The 24,957-nt window shown below is 40.9% G+C and overlaps 1 protein-coding gene across 8 annotated transcripts in view; it reads right to left on the bottom strand.

The window, feature by feature from the left end:
* The window catches only part of enox2 (ecto-NOX disulfide-thiol exchanger 2), a 168,825-nt gene that overhangs the window by 47,699 nt on the left and 96,169 nt on the right, over nt 1-24,957 (bottom strand). For all 8 annotated transcript variants that reach the window (XM_034689708.1, XM_034689705.1, XM_034689711.1 and 5 more), the window contains one exon: nt 10,208-10,339. In XM_034689708.1, the coding sequence (XP_034545599.1) occupies nt 10,208-10,339 (132 nt within the window). The remainder of the gene's footprint in view (nt 1-10,207; nt 10,340-24,957) is intronic.

The following is a 24,957-nucleotide window of genomic DNA, read 5'->3' on the forward strand; positions in this document are numbered from 1 at the left end:
CTGAAGTGGTACCGCTGATCAGTAGGGAAAAGGTTCTTCCAATCTGGCCCTTGGTCTCTTAAAATGAAAAGGGCGAGAACACAAAATAAGGGCTGTGGTTTCAGGCAAAAAACCTTACCGAATGGAAATTCATCTTCTGTTTCCTTCACTTCATGAACAGAGGTTCTGCTCTGAATAGCTAAGAACTGTGGATGAGCTTCAGGTGTTATTATCCTCTGATGGAATGATACCTAATTGTGAATGAAAACTCTGAAGGACAGCACATACAGGATAATAAAAACATGATTAAATAAAATGGCTCTATGAGACCATTTGTTGTGTTTAATTGATACAACCGGTAAACTGGATGAATGTTAATTTAGAGTCCGACCTGAGTCCGACCTCTGATGAATCAGAGAAGAACAGTAGGGTTCAGGCAGGGTAAATACTACAAGATATTCAAGCTGACTATGGCCCTGATTTCCCTTTATCCAACAAAGTCAGTAAAGGCCAGATTTTTTTGAGGATTTTACTGGCTTTCTTGCGGTGAGTGATTTTACCCTCCACTAACTATTCAGACGACAATCAGTCATCCCCAATTTGAAATTGTAAATATTAAACATGTTCAATATTTATGATCAGATACCCTTTAGCATTGGAGGAACCCAGAGGATGGCTGAGCACATACTATAGATGGCCACTTGGAATCGAAAAATAGCTAACTCAGGTGGCTCGCTGGCCGAAGAAGAAAGCACAACAAATGTGGCCATGGTGACAATAGTATACGCCAAGCATAAACTTAGATGGAAATCAGAAACAGAGGGTCAACTTGTTCATTTGTGGAAACAAGACATTTGTACAGCAAGTGCCATAAAACATAACAAATTTAAAGTGATAAGAGGAGGATTTTGAAATTAAATTAGATTTTTCTCTTATGCCCTCTGGGTGGCGCTATCTTGCACACCCAAGGAAAATAAATAGTTTCTCTAACTCATTTATACCTTCAGCTATCAGCCTGCTAATTGCTGAGAGGTAAAGTGGTGTGTCTTACTTCCTAATGCATTGTATTTCATGTACTTAGTGGTACTGCTGATCTGTTGGCACTGACATGTGAATGTGAATGTGGTTTTCTTTATGCTGCTGTGAATGTTTTGCATTTGTTTGTTTAAGGCAGGGTAATCTGTAAACCGAATTGCCCATCGGGGATTAATAAAGTTGTCTGAACTGAGCTAAGCTGAACTGAAATTATGACTGCAATGGATGCACCAGATAGCTTAGCAGCTAGCAACTTTAGCTTGACAACCATCCCGTTTTCTGCCATACTTGTTAACTCAAAAGTCTTGTTAGGACGTGAGATATTTTGCAAGATTTCCAGTTTTGAGAGTTGGGAATGTCTTCGAATGAAATCTGTTAGTGTGTTTTGAGCTGCGTAGGTCTTATCATATCACACCACACTCTGTAAGAACAACTTCATGTGCTGGGTCTCTTGTTTACATGTCAACCTTTACTGGTTTAGACTGTTGATGAGTGACAACAAGCATTTGTTAGTGTTTCTAAAATTGTACCAACTAAAAAGTTCTTTAGAAAATAACTGGCGATCTAGTTGATGAAGAAAAGTATTTAGTTTGAACTTTTACCTTTATAAAGATATATATAATACTGGGCAACTACTGTAATTTGATTTTTAACAGTGTAGGAGCCTTGAAGGATTCAAGTGTTTATTGTATCCTATTTTGCCTATCCTATTTTTGTTTAGGGTAGTTCATTTTTTGTATATTTTTGTGGTGTTATTTTTGTTGTTTGTTTACGATATGGTTTATTGTGGGGTCAGTTAATTAGGTTATTTACGGGTCATGTGTTAGGGGCGGGGGTATTCAGTTCATTTTAAACCACCTGTTTTCTTTTGTTTGGAGGTAGAGAGAGGGGGTGAGCTGGGCCTCTGTACTTTTTGTTAACCACTTATTTTTTCTATTTTCTTTAGTGCACTTCATCCTGAGTTGATTATCCTTTTTCGTTAATAAAAGGTTAAACTTACTTTTTGTGCATTAGTGATTTTTGCTTTAAGTGCGTCCAACATTTTACTAGGCCCAACCACAGCCTCTCAGCGGCTTTTGGCTCTTCGTAGTCGCTATAAACAGTGTATTTGAAAGAAGCAGCACTGTCAGGTAGCAACTGATGCTCACCACACAGTATGAACTGAGAGACAGTTTGCACTACCAGCCAGTGCGAGGTCTACTCATGAGAGAGATTGAGTCTGCTTCTGTTGCTCTGAAGTGACTTCACACAGAGCTTAAGAGATCATGAGGGTCCTCTTTAAAGAGAACAACAAAAAGAAACCTGGGACTGGGTCCACCCACACATGGCCACACATCTGTCTGATCCTTTTTTCTGTGCTCGTCTTACAACTCCTGTTTCTCGAGTAGGCTGGGAGCTGCTTGTGTCTTTGTACAGTAAACACACATCAGAGCACATGAAAATAGTCTCACAAAACTGACCTCAGAATTTATTCATAAAATAGTGTTCGCTTAGGAGTCTATTTCTTCAACATCAATCTTTATTTTGAAATTAAACAATCTTTTTCCTGGAGGCCTTTCGTCAAGGTAACTTTATCTGGAGCTGTCCATCAATCAGGAGGTGAGAAGTAAAAATAAATATATCTGATTCTCTGCAGCCCCTCACTATTAATGTCTTCCTCCTGCTTCCAGGCTTTCTCCTCCCTTGATTTCCAGGGTAAACGTCCCTTCTGGCAGGACATTGGAGGAGGTGACATGAATGGTTCCTGTGAGGCATGCTGGATAATATTCTCTAATGAGGCGAGCTAGCAACACCACCTGGAACCCTACCAGTGGCTGAAATCTGCTTCTCTCAATCTCTACCAGGAGTCACACGCTTTGCATTTTCATGTGAACATCTCAGACTTCATTTCTCCTGCAGGAACATTTTTCCTATCTGCAACCTGCAGAAGAGACATTAAATATAAACAGTGTGCTGTCTATCAAGGTAATTCAATCCTCCTATTTCATTACACCTAAATAAGGTTCTGTTTTCTCAGAAATCAGTCTTCTGAATGTGGCACCTCCATGGTCAAACCTCCTGAACAGATCTAACTTTTAATGATATCCAGACTTTAATCTAATATAGCTGCCACAGAAAGGAAGAGCTGTCAGAAAGTTTCATTACGACAGCCCTATAACTCCTGCTCGATTTTCTTTCCCCTCAGACACACTGTATATCCAAAGTCTATCGACTCTGTCCGCCTACACGCAGCCAAAATCCTCTGGCATTGAACCAGTGCAACTCCAGTGCAGTCAGCAGAAAGGGACACAGCGTTCAGTCTGAGGATTCGAAAAGGCTTTGGGCGAAGGAGCGACTGTCAGCTGATATATTTCCTGATGTTAATTCAGGTGAGCTAATGTGTGACAATGAGGGGACCCTGATTCATTCATTCTCCCTCTACGTCCGCCTAGAGCAGCCCTTAAATGATTGGTTATCAGGCATGACACTAAGTTTTTATATATTCCACTTTAGGTTTTTGTGCTTATTTTCGTACAGCAGTGGAGGTTTTGAGGCGACTGTGGGGGAGGGATGAGGACGAGTGTGATGGTGCAGACAAAGCAGTGGTTGTTTATTCAGGGAGGAGCTGTGTGTCCCTCAAGCTGGCTTATCTATTCTCCAGGGTGTTTTAGTTTGTTTGTGTGTCCATGCATAAGAATGAGCATCTAAAAGTAATTATGTTAACTTACAAACACACATGTGGAAGGCGAAATGTTTCTGCTTTTGGTGGAGAGTGTGTGCACGGTTGAGCTGCATCTTTTTTTAGGCACAAACTGTTTTATTTTGTCCTTTGACTTTTTTCAAAAAACACATCTTTCCTTTTGGAAAGATATGATAAGACAAGACAAAGACGACGTGTGGGCACGGGGCTGCTGCATAGTTATTGGTAGGGAAAGATACACTTAAGTTTCAAGGTCGAACAAACAAGAATGATAATGTCTGGTACTACATAAGTGTTTCTTTTCATTAAGTCTCTATGTGAAGTGGTTTGGTGTTTAATGCTCTTAATGTTGTGTAGTCTAAGCAAGAGGTAAAAACAAATTTCAAGTTGATGAAAGACAAAGACTAAGAGAGATAAGAAACACACCAAATACTTCTGTAGACACACACCTGTATGTTTTTGCATCTCTATCTGTGTGAAATCTTTCCTCGTCTGGCTATTGCTTCTCTTTAAGCTCACAATTCCAGAGAAACACTTTTAGTCAAACATCATTAAGCCACCAACTTTAAATAACAACACGTGGGGCTTAAGGGTTTTTGTATTCTGCAGCTCCAGAGATTTTGCATCATCTTTTGGTAGGATTTGGGATATTTGAACCACTTCACATCCCTCAAATCATTCAATTAAACAAGCTGAAAAAGAGGACATCACTCTTTGGTTGAACCTCTCCACACTCGGCTTTAAAAGCAGTTCTCCTGACAAATGTTTCTAAGTGCTTTCACACATCAAGAAGATTTTTGTTAAAGGTTTGAGCCAAAAAACAGCTGAGGATTAACGGTGGAGTCTTTCATTCAAAGGTAAATGTACAGAGGAGCTGGCTGGAAGCACAAGAACAGTGATACAATACATACTGAAGAGTGTCTGTTAATGAAAACCATCTTGTGAGGTCTGTATTTTGACAGAAATGTAGAGGAGGAACTCTATAGCTCTCCATCTGGTTCTGCTTATAGTCCGGGTGTGTTTGAGAAAGTTCTGATGAAAGACGGAGAAATACACGGTGAACTCTCCTGGAAAGACATCCACTCTCTCTGTCTCTGTTAGATGTTTAAACCAGATGTTGAATCCAGCTGTCGCTGTTGCAATGTCTGCTTTGTTCATGCAGTTTGCAAAGTATCTGGGACTCTTCTCACCAGGTTGGCTACCTCACCAAAAGACATTTCTTAGTTGTATATTCTTGTGTTCGGGAGTCTTTATTTTCCAAGTTTGGTGTTGCCACTGGTGACACACACTCAAAATAAAGTACATCCACTTGAACCCAGACACATTGCTTCACACTTTTACAGCCCTTTTTCTGACCGGAGGGGAAAACCCTATGGTCAAATTCTGAAGCTATCAAGTTTTCCACAACCACTGAAACTCTGAGGTCTTTCTGAACCTTGGCCTCAAAATCCTGGATCATTATACTTTTACAGCTTGACGTTTTGCAAACCTTCATAACTGCTCCCCTGTTTTTACTACTGGGTCAATTAATAAGGTCGACTCACACAGTTAGCAGAGCAGCTGCTGATACTAAAACTGGTGCTTATTATACACACTATGACCATGGCAATAAAAGTAAAAATCTCAAACTACAGCTGCAGCTACAAAAACTACATAAACAATCAATACAGTACAGTGTTCCTGTGGAGATATGCCAAACCATCCCTCCAACACATCTCTCTGGTTGAAGTCTTGAAGTCTGAACTCACATATTATATTCTATTTTTCCCCAAAACAACCTCTGTGTGAGATACTCTGTGTTAGCGGCACAAAGGAATCCTTTACTTTTCTTTTGACTCAACCCAACAATGGTTACTTATTACAATCCCAGTGTGAGACTTTACACAGCATGACAGTATTTCACAAGCAAAAGAGACATGGCTTGAGTGTGGTGCAACAAAAATAGAGCTGGTGTCCTGTGGGATGTACTTGAAGTGGCAGTGACATCACTTGCTCAATATCAAGAAATGCTCCTTCACCAGACTTGTTTAATGACAGTTTACCTCATCATCTGCGTAGAGATGTACTTTCACCTCAAACCCTTTCGACTAGGGTTTCAACGCAATGCAACAACAGTTAGTGAATACTCCTTGCAAAGCTCTGAACTTCTCATGTTGAGTTATTGTGATTTTCTATCCTGGTGCTTTGAAGAGGGGTGGGCTCAGACTTGGTTTTGGCTGAGTCAGAAACTGCTGCAAACATTAGGCTATACAGGTCAAGTCAGTTTTATTTATAAATATTGATTGCTCAAGGAGGCTTCACAATTCTCCCAAAAGACGACACCCAGTTTCCTTCATTGAAATGACGACAACCTCCTGAAACAAAGAGAAAATGAGAGAAAATCCTCACTCAAATCACTTCTTGGAGCAAAGTCATACATGCAGACTAGACAGAGTCAACACAACAGCAGTCTTAAATGAATAAAGTCTAGACAGACACACAAATATAATATAGGTCTTACACTCCTCTGCACCTCCAGCTCTGTTTATCATACAGCTCTAACTAACTAGACTCAGGTCTGTGGCCTGATTTCCCCCCTCCCTCTATCCAAACACTTCACTAATACAAACACAGAGCTCTAGCTTTCTAACAAACGCAGTAACTGTCTAGTCCATCTATAGAAACAAAACTGTCACCACCGGATGCATGCTTTGGACTATGCTTGGCTGCAGAGGGTTGAATGCTCTTGCCCACAGTGGTCTGTTTATCCAGCTGTCAGTCTGCATAAATCCACTTGGCTGGAGCAGAAACACATTCTCACACAGTGGATGAAACAGAGGCAAACTTTAGTGTTTAATGAAAACAGTCCAGCACAGGCACTATCTTTTAATGAATGAGACAAACTGATGCATAAAAACCCAGTTAAAGCTGCAAGGAAGCTTACGACCAGTCGCTTGCAAGCATGAGTGTACCCCCAGATCAAACAGGAAGGAACAAAGAGTGAGGTGAATTCTCCCCTGATGTTTAGAGGTGAAACAAAAAGGAGACAAAGATCATGTTCTGTCGTGATGCAGAATCAATAACTTATCCACCAGAGCTGCAAGGTGCTCCGGAAACAAGTGCCACATGACAGTATCAGACAACTTCTCAAGCATCGTTCCTAGAGATTTCATTAGAAACATGAACTTTTAACTAAAGAAAAAAAAAACAAATGCAGGTAATAAGTTTGGCCTGAACACTATTACAGAACATTATAATATGCTTAATTTATCATTTTCTATTGTTAACCTTGGATTTGTTCATCCTCATTATTCTCTGTAAACTGAGAAAAAAACAGAAGCAAGCAAGGACAGAGCGCTTTAAGTGGATCTTCTCCACTCACATATTTCTTCCGGGCTTCAACAAGTAAAGTTCTGTTGGCCTGAGTGAAATGAAAAATGCATGGTGGGAGGAAAGTGGAGGCCTGTGAGTAATATATGTAGAATTACTCCTGAGTGTAGAGAGATGATAACACAGCAGCACATTTCTGGAATTTACATATCAGAAGTATTCTCTCTCTTCCTATGAAAGAGAGGATAACTCGATTTTTTTAGCTTTTACATTATGGATATAGAATATAATTAGCTGCTGGAGTGGCTCCACCATCTTTTTACAGTTTGGGCTCAGATGAGCGTTTCAGTTCGACTCAGAGGAGTCTGAGTGTGAAGGAGCTCAGAAAGTAACAGTGCATGTTTCAGTGCAGCTCTCAGTTACAGAGGCTGACTCAGCTGTTATAAGATATAAATGAGCTGTAGGTAATTTAGGCCGATGAGGAAGGGAGCGGAAACAGGATATTAGGAAAGGAAAGAAGGAGAGGAAACGATGGGTAATACCAGCTGTTACTCCAGGTGATCTACTCGGGGAGACACAGCTGTCCTATTAACCCAGGTCTCCTCCCTCTCCATCACTGTCTCCTTGTTTCTGTCCTCTCTACAGCAGCAAACAGAAACTGCTCCTGATACCTCACGTGTTTCCTCAGTGTAGGCTGAAAGATCCTGATCTCTCATGGGAATCCCACTCAGGACAGTTCCATTATTCAGCCTGATTAGGACTCTTTTTCTCACCACACCGTGTGTAATTGACCTCTACCTCAGTCATTAGTTTGTTGCTCCTGTTAGAACAGGACAAATTACACATTAGCCTTCTTTATCACTTGTTTGGTGCTGTTGAAAAAAACACCAGTTTCATTTATCTGACAGCTTCTAAATTGTATAAGGGATATGCAAAAATGTTTTAATGGAAACACAACTGCAACTGCAAACTGGCTCATCAAGGGATTTCATGGAACTATGGCACCATTAGCAAGATTCATTTGACCTTTATATTTCCTGCTATGACAAGTTTCAAAGTTTGTTGTGAAAAAAGTCCATCCTCTCCCACACACGGTCAGAGGTCTCTTACTCAGTTTTACAAACACAGTCCAAAACCAGCTTGTGTTGGCACCTGGTTTGAAGTAGGACTGCAGGCTGAATCTGGCAGAGGGACTGATTCATTACAGGAGCTGTTTAACTGACCTTTGTTACAGCGCACATATTAACAAACACAGGTGCAGCTAATCACTTCACTGATTGCTGCATTCCTCTCAGGTGTGCCAGTTTCAAGCTCTGATGCTGTGCATGCTGTATCACTGCTGGCACGGCTTAATGACATGTTTAAACACAAACAGAGCCTCATTAATGATATTAGTAACACCTGTGCTTTTATTCACATTATACAGTATACAGTCTGCTGTGAGGACACACTGCTCATATAGTTTAAAAGAAGGAAGCTGTCTCCTCTGTCTGCCCTGAGCGGTAAGGTTTTAGTTCATCATATTTGAAATATGCCAGGCCTGAGCATGACTGTGTGTTTGTGTGTGTGTGTGTGTGTGTGTGTGTGTGTGTGTGTGTGTGTGTGTGTGTGTGTGTGTGTGTGTGTGTTCATCTCTGACAGTGTATACACATGCATGCACTCAAACACACAGCTTGGCATATTTCAAAAATGAAAGTGCATTTCAGTTAAGAAGTTGAAAGTGATTTATAAAAGGCTTTAAAGAAAGGCTTTCTGCTGAAGAGAGAGAAAAGATGTGACAGAAGAACTCTTCAGAGGTGGAGAGTGAGATAATGCTGCTGAACCTTAATGTTATAGATAGCAGAGTGATCAGGTGGCAATGCAGAACATTAAAGTGCTACATCACAATAAAAATGGCTCAACCTTGTCCTCATCTGGTGACCCTGATGCATGATATCACAAGTAATAATCCAGTGAATGAGATTTCTGCTTTCAAACATGCTCCTAAACTACTGACAATTGACTTGTTAATTGCTGAGCTAAGCTCTAGTGTGCCCATTACATGTTTGAGCAAATAAAAGGGAGAAGGGAAATGTTAATGTATTGTTTTTGACTCACAGAGCAGCTGGAAAAAACAATACAGTGTTCCTTCCTCCTGTTTCTGGCAGACCAGCCCCCTTTAAGGTGAGGGTGCTGCTTCAGATTGTCAACTCGTCACCCAGTTTGTAATAACAGAGAATACTGCATATGCTAGGTGTCAGTTATTTGTAACCATTTGCATTCTTATCAACTCATTGTTGCCTGTCCTTGAGCCTGTAGACCAGGTTAAAGAACTGAGAAATTAAAGCGAGAGACAGAGGAAATGACGATGAACATCTATCAATGACAACAACCGGAGAGCTACAACCTTAAAGGCCCTGGAGACCTGCTGCTCTTTCCCTGATTCCCTAAGGACTTTTTGAGTCATTTCAGCCTCTGTCACACAGAAACCATGAGTTTTTATGACATCCTTGGACTGGTAAGCCTTGCTATGCATGACTCATCTCATCCTGTTCACAGAAGCATCCTGATTTGAAGTGACCAAAGCTGCCACAGTGGCAGAAATACAACACTTCTGAGCACTAATTCAATCAAACACAATGTTGTAACAACTAAAATCCCTTATCCAATTTATAAAACAGTCCCATACAACTTGTGGAAAAAGCATTGTTCAATTTGTTGTTAATTTCAGAATTAAAATGATGTAAATACAGCAAACTTTAGACATGTATCCCAGCTGAAGGTTTTTATTAATTATACTCAGTTCTTATTTTAAAAACATTTCTAAACCAAGTAGGTTTAAAAGAGAAAAAGCCTGAAGGAAAAACAACAGCATCTTTACTGCTAAATTAATCAAAATGGAATGGAGAGTAAGAAAGAGCTACAGCTCTGAAGTGAAGAGATGGACGTAAAGTGTTGCTGCTGATTCAAAATTGGATAAAAAAAAGCCAACAAACATTTAAAATAACAACAACAGATTTAAGCACGTAAACTCCAAGTAGATGAAATTACACTTCGCATTGATCACACAGCTACAATCAGAGGGAATACAAGAAATGTGGGTGTAAATGAATGACAAAAATAATACCCCAGCACTAACAGAAAATACTACAATAACCTCTCAGCATTAAAGCATCTGTGGTTGAGGGGTAGGCGTTGTGTCCTGAATAGTAAGTGGTGTGTTACCTGGCATGAGTTGCTGTCCAGTCAGTCCTATTGGAGGCATCCCCAGGTTGTTCATGGCTGTGGCCCAGGGGCTGGGGTCCGACAAGGGCATTGTCATTGAGTTGGAGTCCATCGTCATGTTACAGATCCCTTCTGCAAAACAAAAAGGTGCAGAAGACAGCTTCTGTTAGATTCATGACTATTTGATGTGAATTAATAAATGTTCAACATTAAAGGATTTGACTGAATACATTCATAAAAGCAGTGTAATGATCTAAATGGGCCTTAAGCAAGTCTATTGTGAGAGGTAATGGAGCTTTACAGATATTTCTGAACTGTGTCACCACTTCTGTAAGAAGAAGGCTGTATAGCTAAGAATATGAACTGTTCATCATAATACAGAGAAATGCAGAGAAAGACACTATGTTAATCGAGGAGAGGAGTGGAGAGTGAGAGTGAGAAGATGATATGAGAATAGATGAGATGACATGAGAGGAGAGGAGATGATAAGAGAGAAGGAGAGAAGAGATGAGAGTAGAGGAGAAGAGAAGAGAAGAGAAGAGAGGAGAGGAGAGGAGAGGAGAGGAGAGGAGAGGAGAGGAGAGGAGAGGAGAGGAGAGGAGAGGAGAGGAGAGGAGAGGAGAGGAGAGGAGAGGAGAAGAGAGGAGAGGAGAGGAGAGGAGAGGAGAAGAGAGGAGAGGAGAGGAGAAGATGAGATGAGGGGAAAGGATAGGAAAGGAGAGTATGAGTAGGGGAGGAGTTGAGCAGTTAGAAGATGAGATATGATGAGATATGATGAGAGAGGCAAGGAAAGGAAAGGAAATGAAATGAAATGAAAGGAAAGGAGAGGCAAGGAAAGGAAAGGAGAGTTAGAAGATGAGATGTGATGAGATGAGATTGAGGAAAGGAAAGGCAATGAGAATAGGAGTGGGATAAGAGGGGGAGAGGAGGAGAGAAGGAGAGGAGATCGAGCGTGAGAAGGTGAAATTAAATGAGATTAGATGAGAGAACAGAAAAGGAAAGGAGAGGAAAGGAGAGTAGGAGTAGAGGTGGACAGGAGAGGAGAGGCTGCAGTAACTCCAACATCACAGTCATTTCAACAACACTGTCATTTACAGTCTCTTCACCTTGATGCTGCTTTTGGCTCACTTTCTGCACTGAGGCCCAACAGCCTGACCTTTTGACACTTCCTGTCTAAGTGAACTTGTGGAATTGTCACCAGAGAGGTTCGCTTTTTAAACGTACCAGAAAATAAAAGAGTTGTAGTATTATGTCCACAATATTGAAAAAAATGAGTGTTCCAAATCAAAACAGAGGAAAGAGTATGAAAACAAAGCAATGTAAAACTAGGTTATCATGGCACGGGGCTCAATTTTAGATATCAAACATTTGCCAAGAGCTCAGCAACTACAGCTTGGAAAAATCTACAATTTAGGACAAAAAACTCAGACTCACGGTTCCCTGCCAAATGTTGCATAACAAAGCTAACACATTTAGATCCCATAATAAAAACCCTGAAGTCAAGTCAACAGGAACACATCATATTTCCTGCAGCAGCTCGTTCTCTCAGTCTGCAGTCAATTTCACACCTCTAAACGCTCTTTAATTCTCTCCTCTAGTGGACCTCTTTCTCTGTGACACACCTGTAAACTGCTGTGACTGCTGGCTGAGCCGGGCTGCCCTCTCTTCTCTTCTGATGCCAAAGCCCACACTGCTGTTAATAATGAGATGCACTGCACCCTGCACACACTTCACACCTCACAAGGTCTGTGGCAGAGCTCACTGTGGAGGCTACACTGTGCTCTGTATGGGCTAACATGTGTGTCAGCCTGCACAACAAGCGCTACATTAGTATTCCTGGTGCTCAGACACAGCTGGCGGTGTGTAATAATGTTATTTGCCTCTTTGCCTTCCTCTCTGAGCGGCTAATTTCAGAGCAGCCTGCTGTCGCTGCTACAGAGCGGACTGATAAAAGCACCAGTGTCTGTGCGTCACTGTGATAAAGCTGCTCCCTTCACAGGCGTGTTAACGAACACAACCCTGTTAACTGAGGACACTTTCCAGGAGTAGAAATGAGGAGGGAGAGGTGTGGTGGTGAGTTGTTTAATGGCTGTTTTAAAACACACACAGCTGCACCGAGGAGAACCTTGAGGACGCCAGCTCGGTGACCAAAAATGATTAAAACTAGGCAGGAACATCAATATGTAGATGACATCATGATTAAATAATGTCAACATGAACTTAATTTTGACCTTCAAAATCTTGCATTCCACTGCTGTCAGGCAGAAACCTTGTATCTCCATATTTTTATTTTTCAAAAACGCATATTTCTGGTCACCCTTAGTGCCCATCAGTGGATGTTAAAGCATTTAAGCCAACGAAAAACATTGAAAAGAGCTTGGGACTGTTATTTAAAAACTTTTTTTATTTCCTGAAAAGCTGTAGTTTGGGAGATACAAGGTTTCGGCTTGACAACAGTGGTTTTCTATGTTGTGTTACTGAGAACGAGTTCAATATAATGAAGACTGACACATTGAACACTTTAAAAAATTCGACAGCCTTTTCTTAAAAGTCTCTTCGTATGCTTTTATTTAAAGACATTAAGGTGGAATTCATTCCTGGCCCTCTCTAGAGTGTTTATTGATTGAGAGGCTCTCTTTCAGAGCCCTGTGCGTTTGACTGTGTGACTGTTGAGAGTTCAACTGAACTGTAAGTGCTGGGTCAAGCTGACACCTCTGCAGCTGCCCTGTGACCCAGCTGGCAAACAAGTCTGCATTTGGGTCTCACACCCTTTGGCTCATCTATCTGCTCGCTCCTACCATTCATCCCATGCAAGCAACTACTGTGTCATATTTTCATTCTACCAAACACATCTCCAGTTTTTTCTTCTTTGTCAGTTGCTTTTCCTGTATTGACTCATTTGACATCCACGATCCCATATTTTACACACACACACACACACACACACACACACCCACACACACCCCACACACACACACACACACACACACCCACACACACCCCCAGTGAATCAATTATACTGTCAGACTTGCAGCTCTGTGCGTCAGTCATCCAGGGCTTTTGATTCCTGTACAGCAAAATGTGACCTTTAGGGCAGAAGTCATCCTTGGCTTGCCTTAAAGAAACCATTCAACAGCATCACATGGATATAAGAAGGCGAGGGAGGAATAAGAAACAGCTGATAAAGAAATCAACAGAAGAAGGCTGACATGCATTCTCAAATCCAGGCAAGGGCACAGAGCAGAGGAGTGGGGATGTAAGGGTTAGACATTTTAATGGTCTGATTATAGCCGGATAAATAATCAGTTATGCATTTATTAAATTCCCAACATTACTAATGTATAAAAGAAATAATGCTGCTTTGTTGCTGTGTTCCATTTGTTTACTTTGCACTGGAAGTCCAACTTCCCCCCCTATGCCACTGATTGAAACTGACAGGTTTGTATTTAATTCTCTACCAACAAAATGTTTCATGAAGTAACTTCCCACTAGGGTAATATCACTCAGTTATTAGTGAGTGATAACTATCAACAAAGTAAAGGTTAAGTATCACCTTTACTTAGCCCTATAATGTTGAGTGGTGATCAGATGGGGCAGATGCCCCATCAAGTTTGATGTGTTTGACTCTTTAGCTGCAACTTTTTTGTTGACGGGGAATCCATCACTTGGAATAACTCCTGGGTCACTTTTGGTGTACCCAAAAATGCTCCCACACTGCCATCTTCACTCATTTCTGGGGTGGATACAAAACTTTGCTGCTTGGTCTTTCTGCCATAGTTAAGCTAATGTAGCTTGTCTCTTGATGAACAAATGTCATTTTTAGTTAGCATGGTATGTTAAAGCTAGGGTTGGAAGTCACGGACAACTAGCATGAATTTGAATGTAGCATTTCCTCAGGACTCCGTCTAAGCCCTCCCCCTGCGGGGATTGGTTGATGTTTTCCTAGGTTTATTCCGGCTGTAGATAGCAGCTATTTTTTGCTCTTTTTTATGAACACATTATGTATTGATTGCCATCGGGACATAAAGATAATTTTAACCAATATAACTAAAAAGTGTATCTAAATCTGACTACCAACTTCAGCTTTAAATGAGATATTAGCCATGTGATGGCAATCAATTGGCAATCATTTCAAGAAATGATCAATGATATTGTTGTTTTTTTGGAAACAAAATGACAAAATGTATTTGTTGTTTCAATCTCCTCAAATGTGATTAACTAACGATTCCTTTTCACACTCATACTTTATTGAATACCTTTATGGTTTTACTAGAAAACTGAATAAGTGTAATTGAGTAAATCATACAGACCCTACCACTAAGTCAGAGAGGATTCCCTAAATGAATACCAGAAATCACAAAGGCAATTCTAGCGCAACATGGACAATAATCCTAAACAATAATACAAAGAACTGAACACTAATTGAATTCCTTTAAGAATTAATAAGTTGCAATTCTGCAACAGTATCATTTAAAAACATTTCAGTGAGGATATCCCTTATTGGTAATTAATTGACAGTAATCTTAATACCGCTGAGGTCCACAAGAGTCCAAAGCTTTCCTGGTACTTGCTCCCTGCAGGCTATGACCAGCTTTTAGCTTCCTTTAAAGCTCCCCCAGGAGGCAGAAAGAGAATCAGGCCATTTTAAGGCCCATTGGCCCTGAGCCACAACAGCAGGCAGAGAGACGCTGAAGGCCATTTAGTGTAAAATGGAAGTATTTAACAGCTAACTACAGGTTTATCACAGCCCCTGTAGAGTGAGCACAAGAGGCAGCTAAAAGGATGATGGGCATTTAGAGAATAAGAGGAGGAAAGTTGCTTTCCATAGAGGTACGTGGTGCTAAGAGACCTGATGACACACCCCTAGAGTCAGGGTGTAAATATATGACTTGTAGATTAATGCTGACTACAAAGTGGCTGAGCTTGATGAAGTTTAAATACATGATCTTTAACCAAAGGAAAAATAAATGTCCAAATACTGGTGCTGATGTTTCTCTCGCTTTGTTCAGAGACAGACTTTTAAGAGAGAGTGCTGCCATTTTCCATCTGCAGCGATGTGTGAACTGTTCACACTTCTTCATGGAAAGCACAGCGTAGTAAAAAAAGCCTCCAGTGTACAATGGTTCTCTGAGAGCGGATGACTCTTTGACCTTAATCTTCTCCTGAAAGAAGGTCTGTGTGGTGTCTGTGTGAGTTTTTGAATGTGTGTTTCTGAGAAGGGTGATGGGTCACGAGGGCAGCTTCGGGGTGATCTGGTGAAAATAATTCTCATCCCAATGTGAGAAGAGCCAGAGAGCACAAAGATAGGATGCATGCAGCAGAAGAAAACTTTGCTTTGAGGGCAATTTGTGAAACTGGAAATACATTGAAAAGTTTCTAAAAGGAATCATGCAGAGTTGTGCACAAATGTGATCAATATAAAGTAATATATTTGAGCATTTTTTTCTAAGATCAACAAGAAAGCACATTTTCAGGCCTCAAGGATAGACAATTGGCGGTACTTTTTTCTTGTTTGCTAACAAAAAAATCACAGTACCAGGTCTAAACGATGTAAAACAAAGCAAACTGAACTGTTCTAAGTGAACCTAAAAGATCGATGTCTGTCTTTGCCCTCCTAAACTGTATGAGAGATCCCCCTGCATTATTCTGTTCAGACAATCTGAATGGGACGCAGCTTTGTTTCAATTCTATGCAGCATCAAACATGTGATCACAATCCTGAGTACATCAAGACCTGCTGGAAAATGAATGCAGAGCCTCACATCCACAGCAAAGAAACCTCTTTCAATTTAATGTCTGAGAGTGAATCTGTGCTTCCTTTGTGTCAAACAGGTGACCGTGGCTTCAGTGAAGTGGTGGCAGTGGAGGTTGTCAAATCAAATTACCGCCTTGAAAATGGGATTAGAAAAACTAACCTGAACCTAATCCCCAGAAGAGGTGAATGGAACTCTGACTCCAACAAAATACCAATATGCACCAACGCCAAATCCAACACCTATTATAGTCCAAACAGGCTTCCTCACTAATGAAAGTGTGACTGTGCATTTATTTGCTCTGAATCAAACCTGCTCCAGAGGAACAAAATATTGATTGAGTCACACTAACACGTAAGAACCCTCACCAGATTACAATCCGTTATATTCCTCACATTTTACTTCCTGATTGATAAATCCATACCAGCAGACAGCAGGTTTATTTGAATGAAGAGGATATTATATTCCCTACATGATCAATGAGAGCAGCCTAATGAAAGAAAAATATAACCTGTCCATCACCACAAAGAAAGGAAGTAGAGCACTGAGTTTAGAAATCTTGTGAATCGACAGCCTCCAGCAGACTTTCTGTTAGATTACATCACATTCAAGAACGCTTCTAAATCCTGTTTATGTGTAAACCCATAACAGGTCAAAATGTCATCAAATATGAATGCTTGAGTTTGAGCTCTGAGGCGGCGTTCGCATATCTTTTAATCTGTAAACATTCAGGAGCATTAAACACAATAAAATCGTCCTCATATGCATTCAAACCCAGAAATAGTCCAAACTGTGAGGGATTAAAATATGCTGCCGACATAATTTACTAATTAAAGCAAGTCTGTCATGACAGTTTTGCATCAGCAACCACTAAACCCCTTTTTCAAATTCCCATAATGTGATTCATCACTTGATTTGAAAAGGTCACAAGCAGAAAAAGCCTCTCTAAAAAAATCTTGATTAGACTCAGCTCTGAAGAGAAGGCTGATGAAAGACTGGAGCCCATCAGGAGCTGCAGAGCCGTAAATCCCCGACATGACAACTGCTTTCATAATGGGTTCATTAATAGTGTTTTACAGGAAGTATTGCAGAAAAGAAACAGATGCACTGTGGACAGCAGCGTACTGAAGACTTCCTCAGGCAGATTAGTTATGGTAAATAACTTCAATTTCTATTCCCTTATCAGAGGCTATTTCTGTACAGACGGAGCAGAGGCACTTGTGTTTGTGTCAATGTTGTCAAGGAGGAACATCCGTTTTCAGGCAGGAGCATGACTCTTTGCTTCCTTATCGAGTGGGCTCAGAGAGGTGACAGACAGGAACAGATTACTCAGATATCTGGGGGTGAAGAGGGATGGGAGATAAAGATACAATAAGATCAATCTGGAGGAGAGCTGCAACCTCAACACATCAACACAATGAGAGTATTCTAATGAAACAATGAGGAGGTTCATGGAGTCTGTCATTCTGCAAACAGGACATGCCTATAAAGAACCACATGTTGGTGAAGTTAACATTTAAAAAACAAATCAATAAAGCTACAAAAGAACTGCTGACATCTCACATTCAAAGAGCTCCAGTGAGGCATTCAAGTGTAAGTACAGTGCTGTGCTCTGCAGTGATGAGGTGATTCTTGTGATACATAACTTGGTTCCCAGACGTACAGATGTTAGATTCAAACAGCTGAAATGTTGGAGGGAAGCAGGACCAGTTCATCTCCGTTTGGAGGAGGTTTAACTTGAAGTGCTGCAGAAACAAGATCAAGTTTTAAGTCCTGCTGCAGAACAACTGTGAGGCTGGCTGTTCTAATCTTGAGTGAAAATATGGAGATGCCATTTTTTCACTGTTTGTCACGATGATCTCCAAAATGTAAACACAGCTAACCTCTTCACTGGATCCCTCCTGGATACTGGAGTTGTTCTGATACCAGTGTGTATCAGAGCAACATACCAGTGATACCAGAATGCCTGATCCAGCCATAAATGCAGTAGTCTACTGGTTTTCTGTAAGCCAATCAATCAATGCACCAACCTGAGACTTACACTGACATAGTACTACCTCTAAAATGAGGGTTAGATAGATGGTTCATTTCATCAGAGTGGGCAGCTCACTCTGTCAGGTAGATATTGTGACTTTTGAATACTCACATTGCTATTGTGTTAATAAAGGGATGAGAAAGGTAGCAAACTCTGTTAGGTAGCAAATATCTAACAGAATAAAAGACTACCTCTAAAATACAGGTAGCATGTTTCGTCAGATATATATCATATTCATATATCTATGAACATCTTGCCCAGGAGTCATCTTAGTGTGAGAATATGAACTCAGACAAGACCCTTCAGAAGGAGCCAAACTTCCTTCTTGACTTTGAAAACAGCTGATCTGTCACCCTGGAGCTTTTACCACACGATACATCTACAACAGCTTCCTCGTGAGAAGCCCTTCAAGTGATCCAACAATGTTTACTGTAACATTTTAAATAACATGTCAGTTGAGGAAACATCTGCTGAGGTTGATCAACTCAACAACATCTCATGTGTGGTCCATTTGACTCTTTGGGTTTAACTGACAGATTCATTATTTCTAATGTGATCATACATTATGAAAACATCTTCAATGAAAATCACAGCTGACATGAACCAGCAGGAAAATCACCACATGAATGACAGGACGCATGAGCAGACTGATCGCTGTATTGATCGTAATGATGCAACAACAGCTGCTTCTAATCTGTGAAAATGAGCAAAGTGACAGAACGTTCCTTTAATGATCGAGTTTGGTGAGACGGCGGCTGATATTCTTCTGTCCACGCTGAGAAGATTTGTTCAATAAAGAGAATCTGATTATTGACCTGTGTTTCTGTCACCACAAGGAGAAAGATGTGACACAGATGGGGAATCTGTGCAGCACACGTGAAGGAGGAGGATAAATCCACACATCTGTTTATTAATACGAACATGCACGATGAATTGCTGAAGCGTCACGTAATATAAAACTCTTTTGTTATTTTCTGGGTGATTCATTCAAACTTGTACAATGAATCAGTGAAGCACATCATCAAACTGTATCAAGCCTGATGCTACATTTGTGTCAGCAAAGTTTGTGATGCGCACTTAATTCCAAACATCTTACATTTACATGTACCTGTGAAAAGAGTCCAGCAGATCTGATTACTGCACAGGAGGAATGGCTTCTCATTTAATCTGCACATGATTCACAGCATCTATTCCACTGTGCTGGAGGAGAGGATGAGCAACAGCGGCGACAGCAACAAATCCGAGACATTGCTCATGACGGCTGAGCTGTCACATCAGGAAATACGTTCTTGTGTGGATGTAATCTAATACACAGTGTGGTCCAGATGGGAAGAAACAGACTCAATTACAGGACCTACAATCTAAAGAGGAGAGTGGTGATTGGCATTTTAATCATTTGAAGTGCTGCACGGGAAAAGATGAAACCTTCCTTTGAGTGCTGCAGGACATGAGCCAAGAATTTATGTAGTGTAAACAAACAGCTGCGCTAAGATGAACTATGCTTCAGCCTTCGTGCATTTACAGTAACACCCAGGGATCAGTGCAGCATCCTTCTACTTTTATTGGATACACATGTCCCAAATGAGCTCCAACACAGGGAGCGGCATCATTTTTTAAAAGCAAGACCTCTTCACATCAATCTGTGCAAAAATGTGAACATGTTCTTGTAAAATGGTAACATAAAGAAGGTCATTGTTTTAGAAATGTGCACGCACATGCATGAGTAAGGCTATTTTGCATCTTAAATGTACTGTTAAAAGGTGTAGGCTTTCCTCACTTGTATTTCTAGTGACTGTTACAACCCAGCTCGTGAGGGGAAATGGAGGTATCATAAAACCCAGATGTTAAGGGTAAACAAAGCCATTTATTACTAAAGAAGAACAAATTGAGCATGTGACAATGAGGCAACTGAAAAGGACCGGTGAGCGCTGATCATAGACTGTATAAAACATGGATGTAGTATCCATGACGTCACCCATCTGTTCCTGAGCACTGTTTTGAAGCCAATCGGCAACAGCAGCCATATTGGTATTGCAGAACTCAACGAGGAATAGTGTGAAGTAAAGAGGCGAAGTTTGAGCCTCCTAACCAACGGCTATGTGTTCCCGTCCGGGAGTCAAGTCAGTCATGTCCTTATTTGGGCAAAAACTCGTAATCTTAATATCTTCTGAACCGATGCGTTAGAAAGTGTGTGTCGATAGAGAAATTAGCTATATAGAGCCAAGACGTTTTCTGAACCAGGCAGCAAAGATTGTCTTTTTTGAATTGGTGGTTTCAGGTGTTTCTGCAGCCAGCCTCAAGTGGATTCTCGATGAATTGCAGTTTATAACACTTCCGCATGGGCTTCATAGTTTGAGACCAGAGGTTGCCGCTTGGTGCTGCCCAAAGGAACAAAATAGTAGAACCAAAAGAGGACTCTAACCTAGACTTTTGGGCAATCTGCTGTTTCTAAATAAAGTCAAAACAATAACCTACCTATCTTACCTGCTCAACCAAACATCACAAGTGAGCAGCACCCCTAACCTAGGGAAACTAAGAGTAAATTGAAGTAAATGGGTAATCAAAAGCTAAACCCTGGCTCAGTTCAGGCAAGTGCCTCTGTACAAGAATAACAGGTCTCATATTATCAATTCTCACAACACTGACAATCCTAACACACAAACAATTTGCGAGTGTCTGTCTGATCTCTCGTCCTTCCAGCTGGCCCGCGCTTTAATCAGAGTGCTCTCCTCTGATTGGCCGAGCAGGTTCTGCCTGTTTTCCAACTACCCTGTGGCATGCAGGACCTGGGGGAGGAGTATATGTGCACACACACACACACACACACACACACACACACACACACACACACACACACACACACACACACACACACACACACACACACACACATACACACATACACACACACACACACACAAACACACACACACACATGCACGCACGTGTTCAAAGACACCAACGAAGATCCATTCATAAACCACACACGGAGTGGGGGCCGTAACAGTGACAGTGTTAATTCTGGAAGTCAGACATTGTGATCCTTAACTGCAGGGCTCTACACGATAAAGCACTGCAACGCAGTCTTAGAAGGGTGTTTCTTCTTCACAGCACAACATAACAAAAGAGTGAGAGCAATAACACATCTGTACTGAAAAGAACAAAAACACTGAAGCTGTTGCTGGGAAACTCAACAGTGTTCCTGTTGCTTTTAGCTCAGAAGCTGAAGCCACCCATCTACACCAGGGCAGTCACAGATCACCGTCTCCTAACTGGGGCAAATGGTCAGATCAGAGATGCTCCAAACTCCAGTCTACAACAGCTGTTTCTTTTATTTTCAGTTCTTTAGCTGGAAACAGAGAACATTTATGAGTTTGTAAGTTCAAACTGCTTCATTACACACAGCAGAAAAACTTTTTTCTGAGCAAACAAGGCCAAAATATTTTTTACTAGATACTTCAAAACCCTTTAAAAGACAGCTATGAAACACATAAGAACAAATCTACAACAGATTTTCTATTGAGAAATTCTGCTCTCATGCAAGGCAGTTTGCAGTTCAATTAAAGTTATAATGGATGGAAACACAATTAAGACTAAAATCGAGTCTGCCATAGAAAGTAAGTGGCAAAAGAGTACATTGAAGAAGTCTCATCTGAGCCCAACGAGTCAGAATTCAAACACATAGTGCAGGGTCATGTTGGTGAATACTAAACCCTGATATACTTCTGCATCGAATGGACGGCATAGCCCACGGCGTAGGTCTGCTGAGCCCCGTACGTATGCAGAGGCTTACACACGTAGCTGAATCCAGCACATCGGCCTCACATCTGCAGTGTATTTCATCTCCTCCGATGTCTCCACTCTATTCCTCCCTGTAATCGATGCTGTATGATAAACAGCAACATGCATGAGCTCTATCATCAAAATGTGCTCAGAATGACTTTCAGAGAGTACCACACTGCCCTCAAGCATTTCGGAAGGAGTAGAGCTCAAGTCTGCGTAGACCCCTGCTGTGTAGGGTCAAAGCAGAAGTGTAAACCCTGCTTTAGAGACATGAAAGTGAATGAAATCAGACAGCAGGGTTCAAATAAATGCTATAATAACGTAACACTCTCATGTGTAAATCTCTATCTGGTGTTCATAATGATTCCACTGTCAAATATCTAATAACTACCACTCATTGTTATTAGATATGATTATCACAGCTGTTACCAATGCTTCTAGTACATGCAAATTGTCATACTACTCCTTTTCTAGTTGAGCTGAGTTTCCTATAAAAAATCTGAAAACACTCAAAAGAACAAAACATGAAGCCAAACCAACAGAAAGCAAAGAAAGAACATCGTTATGAGCTCTGAAAGCTTTGCCTGCCAACAGAGGACGGATCAGATGGGGAGTTGGACGAGGAGTGTAACATGAGAGCTTTCAGATTCAGAAGAAAAACATGCAACATATCCAAACTGTACTAAAGACTATTGTATAGAGTGGGTTATGTCAGATGGGAACTGAACAGCTGTGCTCTATAACTGATCCCAAATGTGTTGAGAGCTTGCAGCACAGAGAGGGATTCTGGTCTGAGAAGAGCTCAGCTTGAAGAGAAGTGAGGCTCTCAAAACGGCTCACAGCAGGGACGTGAGATTGGAAGAGTTCACTTTCCAGCCAGCTGATATCTTCACGTTTAGAGATTAAATCAACTTCCAATCCTCACGGCAGCTTTCCTCATCATCAAGACTTGATTTACAGAAAGAGTCGTGATTGCAACATCTTCTGCTGAGCTGTAATCAATTCATTGAGTTACCTCATGACCAGCTGAGGCCTTCATTAAACATCACAAGCCCTGAATCATCTATTTACCTCCAATAACCTTTCATTTCCTTTTCATTATATATAAACTGTATTAATCATCTCCCCAAACAAGATGAGGTTTTTGGCTTCTGGAGAGTAAATTTACCCTTGCAACTCAGCCCAAGTCTTAATATATATATTCAATACATCCACAAGCTATAAGCTGCTGACCCAAGACCTACCTTTTGTTGTTGGGTAACAGCAGCTCGAGCTTGAAGGATAATCCTCAGCTTCTAAAGGCAAAATCTTCTCTAAAAGTAAGAGCAGACTTAAAAGAAATGCAGTAACGGATATATTCACAGCATTTACTCGGAAGAGTCTTGAAAAGAAACTTCTGCAAAGAGGAACTGAGGAGTTCTGATTACGTGAGCTTCAAATGTTTGATCCCCCAGGAACATATGTAAGAGAGAAGGCATCACCTCAAAGTAAATATCCATCTAGTACAAACAAATCTTTGAAATGTAAGGAAATCTGAGATGAAACGACCTGAATGAGATTTCCACTACTTGGCTGAAGGGTGAGGTCAAAAATGATGGCAGTGTCTTTTAAAATAAGTTTAGATCAGGATGCTTGAATCTTGCTTAGGCAACACCAGAGCTGCCTGATGTAAGCTCCTCAGAGTTTTTAGGACTCTGTTTTATCCAGACAGCCTGAGTCGAGTTTGTAGCCTGTTAGGAGTTTTCTGTTTAACAAGCAGTCACAACACAGTCAAACCCTTGTTTAGAAAGAGACACAAATTGAATGTGTGTATTGATGCCTGAAGGACAGCTTGACACCCTCCAGAAGGAAAAACAAGCTGGAGAGCTTCTTTAAATCTGCTTTCTCTCTTCTTTGAAGTTTAAACTGTCAGAACAAGAGACCAGGGGCTCAGGAGAAGAAGAAAAACAACAACAGGCTGTGCGACTGTCAGGCTTTGGTGTTAGTGGCAGAGCCGGATATGCTCATGGCTCGTTTCTTATGTCATGCTACAGAGAAAACATCTTTGATGGTCATGGTTCATAATCAGCTGGAGAGGTCCTACAGCAAACTCTTCAGAAATTACAAGTGTAGAAGTGACGCTGCCTTTTTTCCACAAGTCAGCGTCTTAAAACTTCTTAATGTCCGCAGAGTAACCCTGAAACTTTTGTCAGTTTTGCATCTTTAAATTGGGAGGCACTCAGTCTTTCTGACATCACACTTAAGTGACTTAATCTGAAGCATGTGGTCTTGCACAATCAGCTCCTACGCCTTTTATCTTTAGAGTATAGGCGTAATGAAATCACACAAAAAACTCTTCACGAATGAAAATCATCAGACAGGAGTAAATGATCGAGAAGATCTGAGACAGGCTTACAATCCCCCGACACACAAAACAACACCTGCAACTAACACCTGTACTCCATCAAACAGTGAAAAATGCCCATTACAGTTTTGAAGATTTGAAGATGATGTGTCCTCAAACATGACCAACCGGCCTGGTATCTCAACAGAAACAGGGTCTGGGATTCAGCAGAGTCAGCTGAACATTACTGGAGTAACAATCTGGAGGTGTGGAAGAAAAATTAGCTTTCATTACATGAGCAGTGGGGAGCCCACATATACATAAAAGATACTGAAGGTAGCTGATGAAAGAATGAGTCTTTCATGGGAATTATCCTTTAACGGCATTTACCAGGAGTCATTTTCCTTTATTCAAGACATAGCTGGGAGCTGATTGTGAGGCCTGTTTCTATGGCTACCATTCAGTCCTTTACATCAGCGTATGCCTTTTAATGCCAGCTAACAAAAGACTGAACGCAATTTAAATCAATAGGAGATGGGTGGATTCTTTCTTGAAGCCTGTGATTACAGCAGAGTGAACTACTAGATGTGGCATTAGCTTATGTTAGGCAAATGGGAAACCCAGCATCCCCCAGTGCTGCATTCAGTGGCTTCATGTGATTCAAGGTGTTAAACTGCACTTAATCACAATGGTTAGTGGATCTCTTTTAAATCTTAAAGCTTGGAAAACTGGTGATAACCTGAATCGCAATATCCAACATCTCCAACTGATTTTTTTATTTTTTTATTCCATGTGCTAAAATGTTTTTTTATGTAATACTTTATAGATATTTCTACAACAACAACATTACATAACAC

This window comes from Notolabrus celidotus, chromosome 8, assembly GCF_009762535.1.
Source record: "Notolabrus celidotus isolate fNotCel1 chromosome 8, fNotCel1.pri, whole genome shotgun sequence".
Classification (NCBI taxonomy): Eukaryota; Metazoa; Chordata; class Actinopteri; order Labriformes; family Labridae; genus Notolabrus; species Notolabrus celidotus.